Source organism: Nomia melanderi, chromosome 2, assembly GCF_051020985.1.
Source record: "Nomia melanderi isolate GNS246 chromosome 2, iyNomMela1, whole genome shotgun sequence".
NCBI classification, from domain to species: domain Eukaryota; kingdom Metazoa; phylum Arthropoda; class Insecta; order Hymenoptera; family Halictidae; genus Nomia; species Nomia melanderi.
Window position 1 is genome coordinate 22,901,301 of NC_135000.1, and position 18,566 is coordinate 22,919,866.

The following is an 18,566-nucleotide window of genomic DNA, read 5'->3' on the forward strand; positions in this document are numbered from 1 at the left end:
TCGCCGTTCGACTCTGCTCCTCCTTCTCCTCTGTCCCCCGCACCGCCGCCCTCCTACCGAGCCCTTTCGCGTCTGGTTCCACGCCGCGAACAAACCACCCGCCCCTACCGTCCGTACCGCGTTTAAATTAATGATAATTAATAATGGCGAGTCGTATGGACGCCGTTCGTCAGCGGTGAAATACGGAAGTTTCGCAGGGGGTTGGCGAGCCGGGCAAGAGATTTATCGGGAATATTAAAATCCAGCTACCTTCACGGCGATCCGCGGAGTTCCCGCGGTAAGGGATCGGTGATTGGATTAAGAGTTCGATCGCCGGTGAATTTTTCGTTCGATCGATCCTCGCGGCGCGGCTCCTATGAAATTACCAATTAGGGTGCCCCTTGGAGGGTGAACCAGCGTAATGGTCAACCATAATGGCTTGATAATTTGTCTCTGGTTTGGGGCGGGGACAGTCATTGTTCTCGCGGCGAACGCCCTATGAATATTTAATATCAACGTCGGGGATGAAGCTCGTAGCTCAACCCCTATGTACCTTTGTTATTAATGGATACGGAGTGTCTCGATGTTTTATATTCCCTGCGATTCGACCGGATAAATTACATTTCCTTCGCGAGAGCCGGTCGCCGTTGTTGAATCTGCAATTTTTATAACCGCCTGAATGATAGTCGCTTTCGAATTAAAATTGCAAAGTTGACGGCGGAACGTTCGCGACCGAGCAATTAACGTTAATTGGAAAATTACGATCGAATCCCGGAAAATTCGACGTCACCATTGAAAATCGAGGAACGTTTCCGACCAGTCGGACTCCGCATCCCCGTTTCCTTTTTTTTTTTTGCCCCGTGAACGGTGGCAGTTCGCAAAATCGATTCCGGCGTTGCTCGCGAAAATACCGTTGCGCGCAATTACGTCGGACAATGCCGCGGACCGACGATAGAATTACCAATTAGGGATCGTCACGGTTAAATACAATGGCCAACGACAACGACTCTGTAATTTATCCCCGGTTTCGGGCCACCGTAGTTCGCTCGTTGTTCCAGAACGCCGGAAGAGAGCATCGTTGTACCTCCCCCGCGTTCCGAGCAACGACAATTAATACTGTACACCCGCGGCCCGTTTAATCGGGATCGACCATTAAATGCGTAAATTTCGACAAATGGAAATTTCGTGTTAATCCCAACTACGCGCGGCCGTTCTTATCAAACGCGTACCTTAGATTCAAGACACCGGTTCGAGTCTTTTTCCATTGTGATCCGCCGCAAGCGTTTTCCGTATCGTTACACGGTGCTGAAGCAGATCCGACGGCCATGTTTACTACTGTGAGCACTTAATTCTTGTAATTGTAAGATTGCGATAAAACCTTCATCGCATTTTTTCAACTTAAGATCATTCCCTTTTACTTGCAATCCAAATACGTGACAACTCTTATACTGTTACTTCGTATCGCTGTCTACTTATGAAAATCAATTATGATCTATATAAAAGGAAAGATAAGAAAAGAAAAGAAAACTGCTTTATAATCAATCTTCCAAAAGAGTAATGAATACATTTCAGTGAAGTTTCAGGTATCAATTTTTTCGAATTAACTTACAGTTTTAAATTGCCGGATTCCACGACGAAATATGCGACCTCCGCGGTCGTTTAAAACCGTTTCCGCTTCAATTAGCGTCGGATCGTAGTTCGAAAACAAATTTTCCTAGTGCCGGGTGAAAAAGGCGCGTTCATAAATCTGTTCCCAGCGGCGTACAGCACCGGACCGTCTAACAGGTGCGCCCATATCGCTTATCAGTCGGCGATCGGCAACGGCGCGCGCTGCCCGAACGAACGAACGCGTTTGATCTAGTCGCGCACTGTCATCCTCGCCACGTTCCATTTGTCGGTCGCGCACGGTTTACCGGGTGGCTCGTTAATTCGGGATCAATTAGCGCGTCACGGCGTGTCACCGCGGCCGCGCGCGATCCTGCCCTCGCATATCTCTCCGGTCACGTAAATTTTACTAATTACGCCGACGTCTCGCTTTCACCCCGAAATCGATTCACCCGTGAACGTCCCTCCCGTTCTTTGTGTGTACGTCCCATCTTTTTTCCTCATATTTTTTTTCTTTCTCCTCGTTGTTGCATAATTCCGGCATGGATCGTCAACGAAAAAATTTGTCGAATGCTCGCAACTGATGCTCGAATTTATTCATGAGCGAATTTACGATTCGACACGTAGCTCGCGGCGAAATGTTTGCGCGCGCGGGGAGGTGAAAACTTTGTTCAATTATCGGCCCTGTCAGCGCGTAATCCACTATATATTTTAATAAACTCGTAACGTAATTGAAATTCAGAAAAAGCCTTCCATGTGTCCGGGTTTCGTCTTTTTTTTTGTTCGAACGGTGGTAGGTGGTGAGGAATGAGGGCAAATGTTATTGAACCAACACAGTGTACATTAAATATTCAATTTGAAGGGTTTAATTAAATTTCCGTCCGAAGTGACTATCGAATTTCAGGAATAAATGACCAAAACACGGTACATCGGACCCTTTAAAAATTCAAGTGCGATTGTAATTGATTGAAAGATTGAAAGTTGCACCACGATCGTACGTTACAAGCATTCGACTTTAAACAAACTACTTGCGCGCAGCTATCATTAACAGTACTGTATCCCCATTTCCCAAAGGATCACTTGATACCAATTAATTTTTTATAATACGATGTTAAAGCATAAAAAGGGATCTTTTTCTTCGCGTGATTATTTACGGGATCCTTCTAATAAACTAAATCCTGCGTTCAAGTTAATTCCGTTCTATAATTTTTAACAATAATTACGACATCGAAAGAGAACGCGCAACAAGTTTTTCATCTATTATTCTTTAATCGAGATTAAATCTAGTGAACAATTCAGCGTACTGCTGTTTCCGATACGCGAACACCTGGAAGAGGCACCGAGTGGAATTCGAGGACAGGAAAATAACAGAGAAGGAACGAGCATGTATTTTTAATTCGATTTAATCGGTGGCAACATGTAAGCGGGTTACATAGATTATATCGACCACTTATTGTGAGACACTGGGATATACGCATACCTTCCGAGTCTGTCTACACGTGAGAGCATAACATATACACATACGTATACACACACGTGCCCGTGTCGTACACTATGCACGCGAACGTGTATGTACACAGATTTGTCCGTACGCTTGTACAATAATTACGAATATACAGTGTGAGATCGTTTCGTATTCACGCGGCCATGCGCACTGATACATACAGAATAATATATAGAATCTTCGCGCGGCAATTAACGTTATCTCGTATGATACATATACACATCACGACCAGTCCTATTTACAGCTATATACACAGAGAAATAAATAATTTAAGCGTCTAATCGATAATGATCGGTAGAATCGAGACCCAGACTATTAGAATCGTGTCTACGCAACGCACACTTCTCAAACACGAAAATCCTCAATTCGAGTCCATCTCAAAACCAAAATACCGATCATCGAGTCACTATCATAATTATCTAGCAAAAATTTCACTTTCCTGGCGTGCGCGTACGACTTTATCTATTCTACTCTCGAAAACGAGTAGAAAATCGTTTCGCGCAGCTGAAACCAGAAGTCGAATCTTGAAACTGGTCGCGTAGGAATCTCGCGAGATGTACTTTCGACCGTCGCGAAACTCGAATTCCGTGACACGTGGGTTCGCTTTCGGTGTATCGCGGAGGACACAGTCGGCGGGACACGACTTCTTTTAATTACGCGCCGGCCGTCCGGCAGGGCCCGGCCGACGGCCGACGACGGCTGAAAAAGCGACGGGGAAAAAGAAGAGACGAAGTTTCACCCGGCTCTTTCATTTCTCGTCGTTAGTGCGAATGATTGCCGCCGGTCACGATCTCCTCGCCGTCCTCGTCCACGGGCACCGTCGAGTGATTGTACAGTCCTTGGGCCATCAGCTGTAGCGCCAGCGGGTTCTTCTGGCCGCTCGCCTTCTTGATTTTCGCCCTCTTGTTTTGGAACCAGATCTTGATCTGCGCCTCGTTCAACCCCAGGTCCCTGGACAGCTGCTGCCTCCGTCTCTCCGTGAGATATCGATTCTCCGCGAACTCCCGCTTCAGCCTGGCCAATTGTTCAGCGCTGAACGCGGTCCTCGGTCTCTTCTCTTCCGGCGAGCCGCTCTTGCTCGCGCTCGGCGTCCGCTTCACCCTCCGCGTCCTCGGCCCTGCAACAGCATTCCAATTTATACCTCCATTCTGAACCGGGCGAAATAAGTGATATAACCCGCTAATCTTCGAACGGGAGCGATCCGCTCGCCGGATAAGGGCCAGCAAATCCGCGAATTATTATCATACAATAGTGGCTGGCGAGAGGCAGCGGCGCGTTCGGATTTCATGTACGCGCGACCACCGCCCCGTAGATCCTGTATTTCTTTTTAGATAAAAGAAGCAACGACGTTACACGCGGCCACGTAAAGCCCGGCGAGATTTATTGACAACGCGAGAGTTCGGCCAATTTTCCGCGGGACAGGTATGTAAATGGTAATTAAGCGGGGCGGAAAGAGAGGTTTCTTTTGAATCCTTACTTGGCCTCCGCTGTTGGCTATCCGCGAAGTGTGCGTGCGTGCGCGCGCGCGCGCGCACACACGAGTGAGCACTGTCGCCGTTGCTCGCCGGATCATTTTATTTTTCAGCGCACCGCTAGACCCGGTGCTCCCGCGGTTTTATCTGTCCCGGCTATCGGCCGTGCTTAGATTATTACGGTGTATTACCAAATTGGGTGCCCGGCCGGAGGAGACGGAAAAATGTTCCCCGCAGTCGTGACCGCTGGCCCCGGCCAGCCCCGGCGCATGTACACCACGATGAATATTTATAAGTGGCATAACATCGAAACGCCGCCCGCCGCCGCCGCTGCAGCCGCTATCGGCGAACCGGCACGGGATCGCGTTCACTTTCTTAACCGGTCCGTCCGCGGGACAAATCGTTCCTACCGATGAAAATTCTAATGGTGGCTTCCTGCGGACGCCACCCCAACAGTGATTGATCGGAGCGGAGAGTAGTCAACGACAGAATACTACCCGTGTGTAATAATAAGAATGCGAATTTCAACTATAGCTTAATTTCAAGTATAGTATATACACGTAAGTTTATAAAATATAAAAATGAATGTACAATAACAGAAGTTAAAGTAAAAAATCGTTTAATCGCGAAGGATTGTTTCTACAAGTCTACGCAAAGATTTCGTCGATTAATAGTACCCAGTAAATTCGTAAAGTATTAATGACCTTCAAATGGAGCAAACATTCCATCCACTCTATTTTTCTTTAGCTCCACAATCACCCCCCGCGGATGCATATCACTCATCTTGTCTCGCTAAAATCACAAAATTTCTTCTCGATGCTCGATCCCTTGTCTGCCGCTCCGATCGATCACCCTTCTCTTTAATTAAAGAAGACACGGATCGCGATTGGTGGTAATTAGCAACACGATCATCAGCTGTAGGACCACCCTAGACGCGCAGGACCTCGGATACGCGATATCTAGGACAGAACGATAGCTTACGAAGGGTAGATAGCGGATATAAGTTCGCGGGCAATTAGGTTCTGCGAACGGGCGCAGGTGGTATCGAGTTGTACGTTCAATCCGGGGGGGTGGGGGGGCCAACGTTCGAGTCGGCAATTATACATAAGCTATGCAACGACCGTAACAGTTAAAATCGACGGTCATGCGACGATGCCGGTGACACTAAATCGGAACTGGAACGACGGCGCACGAGAAACTGGTAGGCATTTCTTTATGAAATCTGATCGCGGCGCGCGGCTAGGCGCAATTAGGCGAGCTTTATGCGCCGCGACCGATTTTTCGATAGCGTCCTGCGACTGTTTCCTAGCGCCAACGGAGGAAACGCCATCGCGATTTCCATAGGAACTGGTTTCCAGATGTAACGGTCGCCGGAGTAAATCGATTAAAATGGATACTGAGAAATGGCGGTACGAGAAACGGTGAGTATCGGTTACTTAGTTGTCCCCGACGACTTCCTTGATACCCGCGATTAACTGAGACGTATCTATCCATCTGTTAACGGGGATGTAACTGAAACGCGGACGAATGTCCACGGCCGAAGGAGTTATCCGTCGATCGAGCCACGAATAAATTGTCATTGTTGTTCCTCTTAGCTACGTTCGATCTTCCGATTATATCACCTCTAACCTCGCAAGCAGTCTACAATAGTACTGTACAAATATCTCATACCTGTACCTAACCATATGTATATTTAGCAAACTTCTTTCCCTTAATCTCAATGCTCCGTACCTTCTGAACGTTTAAGAAAAAAGAAACTTACCGGAAGACGGTCTGTCCGAATATCTAGTGCAGTAAACCCACGCGGGCCAAGGGCTCTGCCCGTTCAACGTGGCCGGCTGATTGGCGGCCGTGTTCGACGTGCTGCTGGCGGTGCTCTCTCCGCTCAACGAGTCACCGCTGATGGTGGACGAGGTGGAGCCGAGGGACGGTGCTCCAGTCACTGAGCTTCCGGTCACGGAGCTCCTGCTGCTGGCCAGGCTCTCGAGGCTTCCGCTCCTGCTGAGGCCCGCGCTCCTCTGAAGTGGCGAGGTTAGCCCGCAATGCGAAGAAAACAGGTCTCTGTCCCGGTGCACCGAAAAACTGGCCGGCTGGGGCCTCGAGGGCGATAGTCGGCTCGAGGACAGGCTCAAATCCCGCGGTAGCGAGAGGGGACTGTGCCGCGGGATCGGGACCGGTATGGTCGTCGGGTGTCCGGCCGCTAGACTTGCCTGTTTCGGCGCTTTCGTGTTGAGGATCGCCTCGCGGCCGAAGTCGGGTCTCAGGATGTTGACCACGCTGAACCTCAACGGCGTTTCAATGTCTTCCTTGTGATCTTGCGGTTGTTCCTGCCGCGGAACCACGTGGCTCTCCGGCGAGCGCACCCGGTGAGGATGATGGTGGTGATGATGGTGGTGGTTGCTCAGGCCCAGTCGAAGACCGTACGCGGAATCCATCGTCACGAGAGCTACGCTCATTTTATGAACCGTATCGATCAGCCTGTGTTATCTTTATTACTGCTCTGTCGGTTTTCGTAGCAACGATTCGTTGACAGTTCCCGGTGCTAATCTCCAATCGTCATGTTTAAGAGACACAGGTTCACACTTGTCACTACGGTCGTGCTCCGATTACGCGTGGTTGACAGTCGACGCGTTTGACACTGGTCCGGACACTAACACAATTCGAGATTTTCCAAGTTTTTACGATGTCACTGCGCACGTGTCACATAGGGTCTATTGGTGTGCCTGTTGTTGTCTCTTTCTATCTAGCTGTCTCTGTCCTTCTCTCTTTCTCCTTCCTTCTGTATCTCTGTCTTTCTCTCGATCTTCACTGGATTGTTCGTCAGCACAAGATTGTCATCGAGTTCCGCGAGGTCCTCGGTCCACCGACGCGTTGCGTAATCTGATCGCGATGAAGCTGCGTGTGACGTTGCGTCACACGTGACAGGCCCACCTAACTGCGTCCGGCGTCACTGGTTGCCCGAAGCGAGATTAACGGTTCGACGGCTGGATCACCTCCAAGACCCAGAGAGGTCCCCTTGGTATTGGCTTTTCTCGAGGTTTCCGAGGACTCGAGCGAGTGCTGTGACGGGTCTGACTGGCTGTCCATCCGTCGCTCAGTGATGTCTAAACTAGGGGACCTGTGGTCCCTACTTACCGCTTTCCCCACCGTCCCCCGCGCGCCCCTTCACTCCTCCTACGCCCCGACCCGGAGTGCAGTGCACTAGACACCCTCGATTGTATCTCTATTAACTCTTCAGTCACTGGCTCCGCCTACCGCCGTAAGGATCTACCCTGGCTCCCACCCGTCTGCCATCCCCACCACCAGTGGCACAGATAGTAGGGGGCTGGGGCCTACGGTTCTACCGCGATCGATCCCACTGCAACGTTCCAGTCTCGTTCCAACTGTGACGAGATTTTTGTCCTCTCCAATACTCTTTTTCCTCTTTCGCCTATTACCCTTCCCGGGAAGAAAGCTTAGCCTTCTCCGTCCCCTTGGAATTATGCCTCTTTCGCTTGATCGCCTGGAACAATTGAATCCTTATGAAATGCTGGATTTGGTTAATTAAGCATCGAATGGCCCACGACAATGTAAACTTTTACTTTTAAAGTCTTTAACATCGAAGAACTGTTACCTTAGAATTATTTCTGTTTCTAAGTTCGATTCTATAATTTGTAACGACGATTAGTTCACGATTCTACTTTCAACGAAAGAATTGCAACTGTATTTTTGTAATGTTGACAATTGTGCGAGGGAAGGAGGGCTCGTCTAGTCGGAGTTACGTTTATCCAGCGATTTTACTTGAAGACACCGTATCCGCGCCACTGGGAATGTCAGTAAAATCGTCGGCTTCTCCCCGCCCCGTTTCGTTCTCCCACCATTGACTCGCGTCGAGATCTCGCCCACACGTTTGCCCCTCCCCGCGTAGCCACGCCTACATCGCCTCCCCTCCCACCATTCGATACCCACTACTCCATACTTTTGTTACTCCCCACTCCGGGCTTCTGGCGAGTAGAGCCGGCTAATTCATTTCTTCGAGGCGACGAGCGTTCCCTCACCGACGTGGATTTTATCATACGCGCCGTCGAAATTGCTTTATACAAAAATTTGCCTGAACATGTAGCTCTTTCACCTTTCCTCTTTCCTTTTTTTTCGAGGAGTGGAGAGGGGACTTTCACGACGGTTTCCGAACAAATGTATTATCCCGCGGCAGATGTTCATCTGCAGTCTTCGTTCTGCGCCCATTCTCTTCTCGTTATCTTTCCAAATTTCGAGTGTCTGTTGTCACGTGAGTCACGTTTCGAACGTTCGTTTCCTGCAGGCGGTGGATCTTGGATAGTGATTTTAAAATTGCGAAAATTTCTGCCCAATTTACATTCGTAACTCCATGCTTTGAATTATATTATTTGTATTTCTAAATTATTACCTTTCTTTAAGGAATTTTAAGATTTTCGGAGTAAGATTCCGTGCCCAGGCAATATATTTTTACAATCATTAAAGCGTAAACATGTATAGTGGTAGTTTACATTAAATTAAATTGAAACGAAAATCTTAACACACTTGCAACGTAAAATAAAAACTAAGCTCTTCCCCGAATGGTTTCGTTGCGGTAAGAAAATAGCAAACCTGCAACAGATCTGATTAATGTTTGGTTTTAATTGATTTCTTAAAGATTGCTATTAAGATTTTAGCCGCCAATTTCCCGACCGTACTTCCGACAGTCGTACATAACCGAAGGCGTTACATTTTTATCATAACTGGTTGACACGTTCGCTCAAGAACTTTTTCATATCTGCACATACAAATTAATGGAAATGAAGCGCACCTCTTCCGAAGGAACACCGAACACTTTTTCACTTTGTTGGACTATCTTGCATCGCTGATAAGATTCATAAATTCTCAACTCACCAGACCGTAATTAACTTGCTAAATTACATCGCGGGTAGAATTCTACCTCGAGCAAATTAATACGGCAATCCTATTTGGTTATAATGTGACCGGCGAACGTCTCGCGCGGACTGAAAAATTTATTTCAATTACGTTTGTCGAGCAGAGAGGGTAGGCAGAGATATTCCGTACGCGATTATTCGAAACGATTCATTGGAGATGAAAATATAGAGTTCGAACGTAGGAAAATGTATGTCTCGAGGTGCAGATTTCTCCATCGTTCCCGCAGATTTTTATCGCGTAAGTGTCGACGATTCAGTAATGAGGGTCGTTAGAAGCAGTGACGACACACTCCGCCATTAACCGGTGGAAAGAAAATTACAGCCATTAGCCCCCTCGAACGTCTAATCGCGCGATACTCTCTTGTCCCGCGGAAGCGTAATTCGATAGCGACACGAAAGTGCCGGAGCACGTTCATTAAAAACACGCGAGATTTATAACGGGACGTCGTTAAAAACGCTGCAAATTAAACTCCGTTACCGAGTTCATCTGTCGGCTCGCGTGGTTACACGCGACAGCATACATTAATTCCCATTAATTGCAGATCAGAGTCTACAATAAACGTAAACCGGACTTTCATATTTTATTAAAATTTCAAATAATTTAATTCAACGCTTTCAACTTACATAAATATATTTATGTTCATGTGTATATATATAAATAACCTACACTAAAGGAGTATTTGTGGGAGTGAATGGTTAATGATCGCGAGGTTAACGGGGCAACCGTAATTAAAACTAACGGAAAAGCGACCGATAACCATGGAAATACGACCCGTTCGTGGCTTTGATCAGTAATGCAAATATCGTAACACCGACCGTTACAGATAAAGTACTTGTCCGTCAATTTTCCGGGCACCGATACACCTGTTTCCGTAAGTTAACTCGTTAGAAGCCCGTTAGCTCGGGCTCGTTCGAGCGAGCGGCTTTTAAAATTTGATCGGTACACAACTGCGGTCAGATCGACTGACAGGAGAGGGGCAGGGGGGCAGAAGGTGATTCCTTTGTTCCGCCAACGCTGGCGTCCGCGAAGAAACGTGTAAGATCGTTGTTACGGTCTACAGTTTTATTAATGACCACGCCTATAGGGGATACCAGCTGCCACGTGAGCCACAAAGCGATCGTTAGTCGCCAACTCGATTCGTGTTAGAACAATAATAGAGACAGCCGCTATAAATAACGTTAACGTGTCTATCCATCAATTGTAGCCCCAGTCTATGAAACCAGCCGTGGTCTATGCCAGTTTTCAAGCGAAACGGGAAAAAAGATATGGGGTATCGATATTCCTACAGTCACCAGAACCGTCGTCTTCCGAATGAAAAAATATAACTCTCGATATACACGGATTTGTTGTGAATGATTCATTGTTTAGCAATCAGTGTTAAATTTTAGCTGGATATTATGAAATTGAGTAGATGAAGTCTAACATCTGTTCTTTCATTTGTTCTAAAGTTTCAGAAAAAATATTCTGGTAAATATATCATTGAAATTATAAATTTCCGTTCGTTGAATGCCTACCTGGTTCAACCGTTTCTCGAATAAAAAGCAACCGACAAAGATATAGACCCTTGCTGCTTAAATTAAGGATTAAAATATATAACTCTATAAAAATACTCAGGATCAGGTTTGACAACAACGCCGTTTAATCTCACTGATATGCACCATCAGCATTCTCATTATCATGTACAACACATTAACAAATATCATTCCCATCGTGTACCACTCTCCATACATCGGCGCAGTCACACGGACGCTAAAACTATGCAGATTATCGTCGCTATAATCGTTTATAAGATCAGCGTACTCGTGTAAAACGAAATTATAAATCCCGGCGGCAGCAGAGTTAAGAATACTCTCTTCTTGTCCCGGGTCTTGACACTGCGATGCATCTCCGAATCGATCACGGCCGGTAGGGCTCGCTAGACGAAAAACCGAGTCAGCTGTTAATTCATTCTCCCTGGGCCCATAAGTCCGTCGAGCGAACTAAGGGACGCCAAAAGGGCTCTTTCTATTTCAAGGTTCGACACACTGTCATCCATCTCCCGCGCCAAGATCGCTGTTCGAATGTATTCCGGGCAAGAACCGGCGCGGGATCCGAGGCTAAGAGGGGGGACAGTGGCAAACGCAGTTAATTCGTTCGTTAGAACGCTCGCCCGGTTCCCCAAAGGACGCCAGTCCAAAAGAGAAAACGCCTAGGGCGAGACCAATCGCGAGTCTCGTACGTCGGGGATTGATTGGGTTTTTCGTTGGGCTCGCAAAACGAAAAACTCGACGGGACGCGGAGGGCGGAGGAGGGTGATGGAGGGGGGAGATCTCGCTGGGACGCGCGGCGATCATTATTCCCCGAACGCGATTTGTAAACGGGTTCTATTTATGGCACTGCAAACTCTATAATCAGCCGCCGCAGGGGCGACGACTTATTTAGAATAATTAATGCAGGTACGACCTCGCGAACCGGTTGCCGTCCAATCGCGCGCACCCCGGCCCCACCACACGGCTGCCAGAGGGGAAACGGTGGGCATGGCCGGCGCCCGGCACCGCCCACCTTCCGCTCGATCCGCATGCAACCTCGCGTGCGGACGGTCTCCCCGCTCGCCGCGCCGCTTCTTCCCACTCCCGCCAGTTTTTCGAGACTCCGGCTATATTTTCTGGAGCAGAAGGCTGCGCGTAGCCATGCGCGTCCGGACCGATACAGCGCAATCCTCCCGCGGTCTCTCGCGGTTGTTCGGGAAAATTTGGAGGATCGCTGGGAGCTTCGAGCGTGGGGAATTGTTCTTACGAAGGACTGGATGTGTTTGTGGAACTTTCGAAGATGGGCAGGTTTCATGAATCACGAGAACTTGGTTACCAAGATGTAAGGAGAGTTCAATTAAATGCAATCTGAACGAGAATCTAAATGTCTTTAGGAACTGGAATGTTTCATCTCGGTCATCAATTTCGATATACATTGGTAATTGAAATTTTTATGAATATTAGAGTTACTTTATATCACCAGACACTTACTAACGATATTTACAACGGAAAGTAAATTCTCGGAAGCAAGCTGATACATCCAAGACGAGAAGCCCTGAGTCACCGATAAAATCACGTCACCCTCAGAAAGTCCATCCCACTCTCCTCCGTTTAATAACAGCCTACTCCCCATAAAATTATATCGTCCTTCGCGTATTCACTTTCCTTCCTTACTTTGTAACATTATTTCACTCCTGGTCGTTGTCTCTTGCCGCGCCCTGCTCTCGTTCCGTTGATCTATTACCCGTAACCGTAATCGTCGCGTTTTATCAATATCATTACGATCATCGTGGGTACGCGATGGCGAGCCCCACGAACGCTTATTACGCCCGGCGAGGGCATCGATAATAAATGCAGCCGACGGGACGCGTGAATCCAGATAACTACGCGATCAATCGGCCTGATTGAAAGTATCCGACGGCCAGGCCTGTCGTACATACATCCGCCAAAGTGCACTCCCCGTCTCTTTCTCTCCGCCCCTCTGTCACTCTTCCTCCCCTTCGGTCCTCTCGCTTTCTCCCTCGCTGCCAGACCAGACACACCCCTGCGCAACACGAGACACCGCCGATGATTCCCCTAATCCCGTTTATAAACACTCGACCACTCCCACCTCCCCTGCTGCGGAGGGATGATGCGTCCTCCGACACCCTCGCTCCTTCTCCACCACCGACTCGCCAGTTTCCCCCTACTCCATGGAACAGCGTCTGCGTCCGCTGCTCGTTTTCACGGGCTGTTACGTGTCCCGCGATCGCCCGGCTATATTTATACGCCGGGTACCTTGAGATAATGTACACCCGGTACATGCGAAGATAACCGCACCCTGGGGGGGAAGCGGTGCGCTGCTTATGAACCGTTCTAACACGATGGGGAACCGCAAAGTGTACTGATTTATCGGCGGGGAGGTGATGGACGAGGTGGAGCGCGCCTCGGTTGTCCCGCGTCGCGTCGGGACGCTCCTCCCCAGGTTCCGTCGGACGGGGAGAGTCGGTCCCGGTGAAAGTGCCCTCGGTAAAATTGGGACGGTGGCGCTTCGGCGAATCGGCCGGGCACGTTTGATTGCGCCTCGCGAAACGCTCTGCTTTTGACTGATAGATTTAGGCGACTGGTGTTATCGTAACACATTATCAACCAACGAGGTCTTCCGTTATTCTTGGCAAGATAGTCTTTTAATCCTTTTACTTTCTTTTTCCTTTTTCTCTTATTTTCTGTGTAGCTAGACAAACTGTACAGAACGATTGCTATTGCTATGAGAATGTTAGATTGAAATAGCGGAAAATGAAGAAGAATGAAGAAGATAATAGGAGACGAAACGATTCTTTTGAAAGATAGAAACTACTCCAGTAATATTTTCTGAGAACCACTAAATATTAGTGTCTCATCTGGAAAACATTCAACATCAAACCCTACACCCTCTAGAATTCCTTTCTCCAAGGGGTTAAAAATATACAAAAGCGCGCGCTTCTATGCATCCAACGTTGAAGCGATAACGCGGAAAGTAAATACGTGCTTACAATTTCCAGCACGAGATCGATTAAAACCACCCTTTTACGTACTCGCAGCGTCCGCGTCTCGCGACGAATATTCAATTCCCCCGAACGAACCGAAACACGGCGACAAACGCAGCCCCAACCCCCTAAAAGAGCAAGCGGACGGCCATCGGCGGCGAGTGGAGCACACAGGAAACCATTAGCCGCTAGAAACCCCGCGGGTCTTCGTTATCAAACGTCCAGCACGGCCGCGCGCGCAGCCGCGATTAACGAGATCGTTCGTATTCTCCTCGGTCGTATTTTTTCCGGCTGGTTCTAAACCGTCTGGCCGAAGAAACAGGGAAACCCGGTGGCATAGGTTCGCCTCGTCACTCAGATTTTTTACAGCCGTCCCTAAACTGCATTCTGCCGTCTTGTCCGGCCCCGCGAACACGAACAATACGACTCCGCGTATCCCAGGCCCAGCCCCCTCGCCCTGCCCCCCTGAGCCCGACAGGAGAACCAATTACCGGACGAGACTTTTTCTCGGTGCCCGTTAATCACATTAATCCATTTACGAGCGAGCGAACGGTCCCGTGTATACACGCGAGACCGAAGGGAGGAAGGGCCTGAGTCGGGCTAAAAACGCACGAATACGAGCGGACGGGGGGGACGGGGAAGGGTGGTGGGCAGGAGACCGCCTCGAGGAAGCCGATGTAAAATTGGTACGTGTTCTGCGTAATCCAGCACCTCGGCCGGGCCGAATATGGCGGTCGCCCTGGCCGGCCCGATCGCGCGAGCGAGAGGGTCCCGCTCGCCTTCTCCTATTCTAATGGTCGGTGGGTCCCTTCGCCGGCCTGGTAACGAGCCGGACGACGACTGCGCGCGGAACGCTCGCCACAAGTTAAGTAGATGAGCCGGACGGCCGGGGATCGTGCTGCGCCGAGCGGCCGCGACGCGAGAGGCCCCCTCGGCGGCGGGATACGGCCCACCTGGCCGCGTCGATATTCCCAGCGACGCCGCGCCGGCGAGATCGTATACACGATGCTCCCGCGGAAAGATTTCGCGGCGGAAAAGAAAATTAGCCTGGGCCTGGGCACGGTGTTGCAACCGCTGCTCCGGGAGAGAAACAGGTTCCCCGTGTAATAGTGGAAGCATTAAGCGGAAAGAAGTTCACGGTTATGGCGGTCCTTGGGCCCGTCTCGGGTCCCCGCGTTAAACGCGCTGCGCTGATGCCGGGGCCGCGTGATGGAGGATTCCAGAGTCGATTATTGCGCGATGAATCAGGGAGATCGAGCGAACCGCTTCTTCTTCTTCTTCGCTGTTAATCAGGTTTCCACCGCGAGGCGTTCGAAGCTCGGACATACCTGCCGCGGCTGCGGGATCGCCACTGCCACGTGACGAACGATTTTTCAGACACGTCTCCGAGAGGATTTTTCCATCAGGCCGTCCGAACGGGGACGGCTGGGCTTCCTTCGGAAGTTGGACAAGCTGGTCGAGGTTCCGAGGGGAGATTCCTGGGATTCTACCGACCACAAAGAGCCGGAGGGGTTTAATCGTTGCATTAGGAATTTCGATGCGAAATGCGTGTAAACTTTACACTTGCCGCGCGCGGCTGGGCCCCGCGATCGCGGGCCGATATTCCGCGCCGTGATTTCCGACGCTGGTAATGGCGCATCCCGTACCGGGGACGGTTTAAATGGATCTCGGATTATCGGGGCAGAGGGAAGTAATCGGAACGATGAATTTGTTCTTGCGAGGCTCATGAATTTTCAAGCGAACCTACTCGTGTCCCGATGGTTCATTGAATTTTAGATTCTTCTTGCGTCCGAGCTGCCCCGCGTCTTGCCTTTTTCCGATTATGTGTCCGGGAGTATGGCTCGGGATTGAACGTCGCGAGGAAATATTGATGTTGAGTGACCGAGGATTCTTTTTGGATTATCTAGATTGTCTCTTATTCAACATATTTCGTGTAGCTTTTGTCGACTGTGAAATGAGAGTGAAAGAATGAAGCAAAGTTGAACATCAAGGTACATTGACTTTCTTGTTTACTAGATTCATTTTTACTAGAGAAAGGAAGATGAAAAGGTTCAGCAGGCAGAATGGAATCGAAAGTGTACTCCAAGGGCAAGGTGCTGGCCCACTAAATTTTTCTGTGTCCACCTGAAAACGTTTTCAGCCGAGAATGAAAAAGAAGAGCGTTTCCTGAGCGAGGTGCCCCCTGCCGCGCAATTGGTCACAGCGAACAATGAGGCCCCCTGTAAAGCCTGAGTATAAACAAACCCTTCTCCGACTACCAGGCCCCTTCTCCTGACTGGTGGGCCGCAGGATCTCTCACCGCAATGAACAATAAGACACGGATCCCTTTTGTACGCGTGTCGGTCATCCCTGGTGCCAGACTTCGAATACCAACGAAAGTCAGCCGCTGCTTTCGACCTTCAATAAACTTAAAAATTAAACTATTTCTTTGATAAATCATTACACAATTGAAAATATCGATGAAGTTCTTTGAAACATATATATCTTAAAATTGATTTGCCAAAGTTCACATATGTACACTATTTATTAATATTTTATTTCCCACAAGAAAGAATCTTTGAATGCGCACAAAACATTGTACCGTTCTCTTACAGCCGATTTACTTTACAAAGTATCAAGGAAACATGATAAAAAAATCTCATTAACTTCTTGATTATGACGAATACCATTCTGTAAGGAATATACAATGCTAATGGCGCGCGATTATGCGTACGCGTTAACGTACATGTTAACGAATAAAAAGACCATTACGGTGTAATCATGCTTGTTAGCAAACAGGAATTTTGTTTCCGACTGTACGTATAACGAGACTTCGCTTAGCAGCTAGTTAAGCCTCGAGTAGCGGTTCTAAAGCACTTTGTATTTGGCTAGTAATCTTGTAATTAAACCCAATTATCCGCGACGGGTATAATTTTCTCCCATATGATTCCAGGAAAATTACTCTGTCCAATTTCTCGACCTCTCGTGCGGCGTTCGAACATGGTTGAAAACAAATTTTTCTATAAAAGGGCTTCACGCGTGTCAGAGGGCAAACAGTGGTCAGGAAAAAACTGAGGAGTTCACGGAAGGTCTGTGGATGCCAGTCCTCGGATTAGTTTCGCTCGAAAACGTGGCGCAGGTGTCGCCATTCTCGGCTGACGATGCGCGACTCCGGGAATCGTAGCAAAGGCGTCCGATGTTTCGAAAACACGATTCGTTCCATCCGGATTGTTATCACCGGAAAAGGCCGGCCAGAACCTGAAAGGGCCATCGATTTCGTCACGGTGACCTGTGAGCAGAGTGATTTTTCCTACAGGCACGATTTTTCGCCCGCGCGACGGAAACCTTCGCATTCTTCTCCCCCGAATACCCGAGCATTCGCTCCGCAATGAAAATGGCAGGAATTCCACCTACCCACGAGAATTCGTCGGATCATTTCGTACCGGTCAAGAGATCGAACCCGAACGGATGTTATTGAAAAATTTCTACTTCACCAATCGTGCACGGAACTTTCATTTATAACGAAGAAGGAACGACAACTCTCACTTTTTAATGTAACTCATATTTGAAGATTCAATGATCTCGATGTGGTGTTCGTGGATTTCTTTGATTTTTAACTGGATTTTGGTATAATCTAATTTTAATCGTTCCCCAGTGTTTCGTACGGATTTTAATTATAGTTAATGGCGAATAAATAAGTTAATAGGTTAAGATCTCTCTTTAAGCATATTGAGCACTTAAATTCTAATCAATGATATCGCACTGTGAAAACACAATTTCAAAATTACCATTTTTATGCAAACTAACTCCGATGGAAAAACTGTAGTAGACTTTCCAGTAAAAGCGTATCGTTTTCGGAGTCATAAAAGTCGAGTTAAGTTCCCTCCGGGCCAAGGGGTTAAACCTGAAGGTCTTTCGCCATTTCTCCGATTCGAATCTCTCCGGTCGCAAGGAATCTAGAAAGTAAAGATGTTTTGCCAGCGATTCGTTCCCGGCATACGACGAATCAGAAGAGCCATTTCGAAGTTTTCTGTGTCCGGCACGAAGGACGCCGCGCGCACTTGGACCAGAAAATAAGTTTCAGGTAGCCGTTACAGGTAGACGAGCTGTGGCTGTCCAAGATGCAGGACACAGGGGTCCGTTATCCTGCCGAGATAATCTGATTTCCCGTGACTGAGATGTCAAAACTGTGTCGTCCTTGACAGGCTGGACCGAGAGACGTTGCACGAACCCGAGGGAAAAATGTTCGCCTCGCTCCCAAAGAACTTAGAAATATTTCAGATTTCGGAATCTCGCTTAAAGATTCTTCAGAATTTCGTGAAAATATAACCGTTCGAAATTTATCATCGATAATTGAAATCCTAACCGTGATCCAGTTGAAGACATTGGAGAAAGCTCGAGTAATTTTTAGATTACCATCAGCATTGCGATTTTAATTGTTCCACGACGATTGTACGGTGCAAAACAAGGCGGCCGCCGTTCGGCGACTTAACCTGGCAGCGTTACATCGTAAAATCCGCCCGTGATTTACAGTAATCCTCGGTTTCGCCGTTCAATGCCCGGAATATTTATCCGGAGACGGATC

General features: G+C 48.4%; 1 protein-coding gene across 1 annotated transcript; it reads right to left on the reverse strand.

Annotated features, from left to right (window-relative positions):
- Positions 1-3,001: 3,001 nt before the first annotated feature.
- LOC116426912 (segmentation polarity homeobox protein engrailed) lies at positions 3,002-7,723 on the reverse strand. The gene is made up of 2 exons (XM_031976569.2): positions 6,323-7,723; positions 3,002-4,205 (listed from the first exon to the last, which is right to left on the reverse strand). Exons 1-2 carry the CDS (start codon positions 7,014-7,016, stop codon positions 3,850-3,852), a joined length of 1,050 nt encoding a protein of 349 aa, XP_031832429.1. The 5' UTR covers positions 7,017-7,723; the 3' UTR covers positions 3,002-3,849.
- Positions 7,724-18,566: the final 10,843 nt, after the last annotated feature.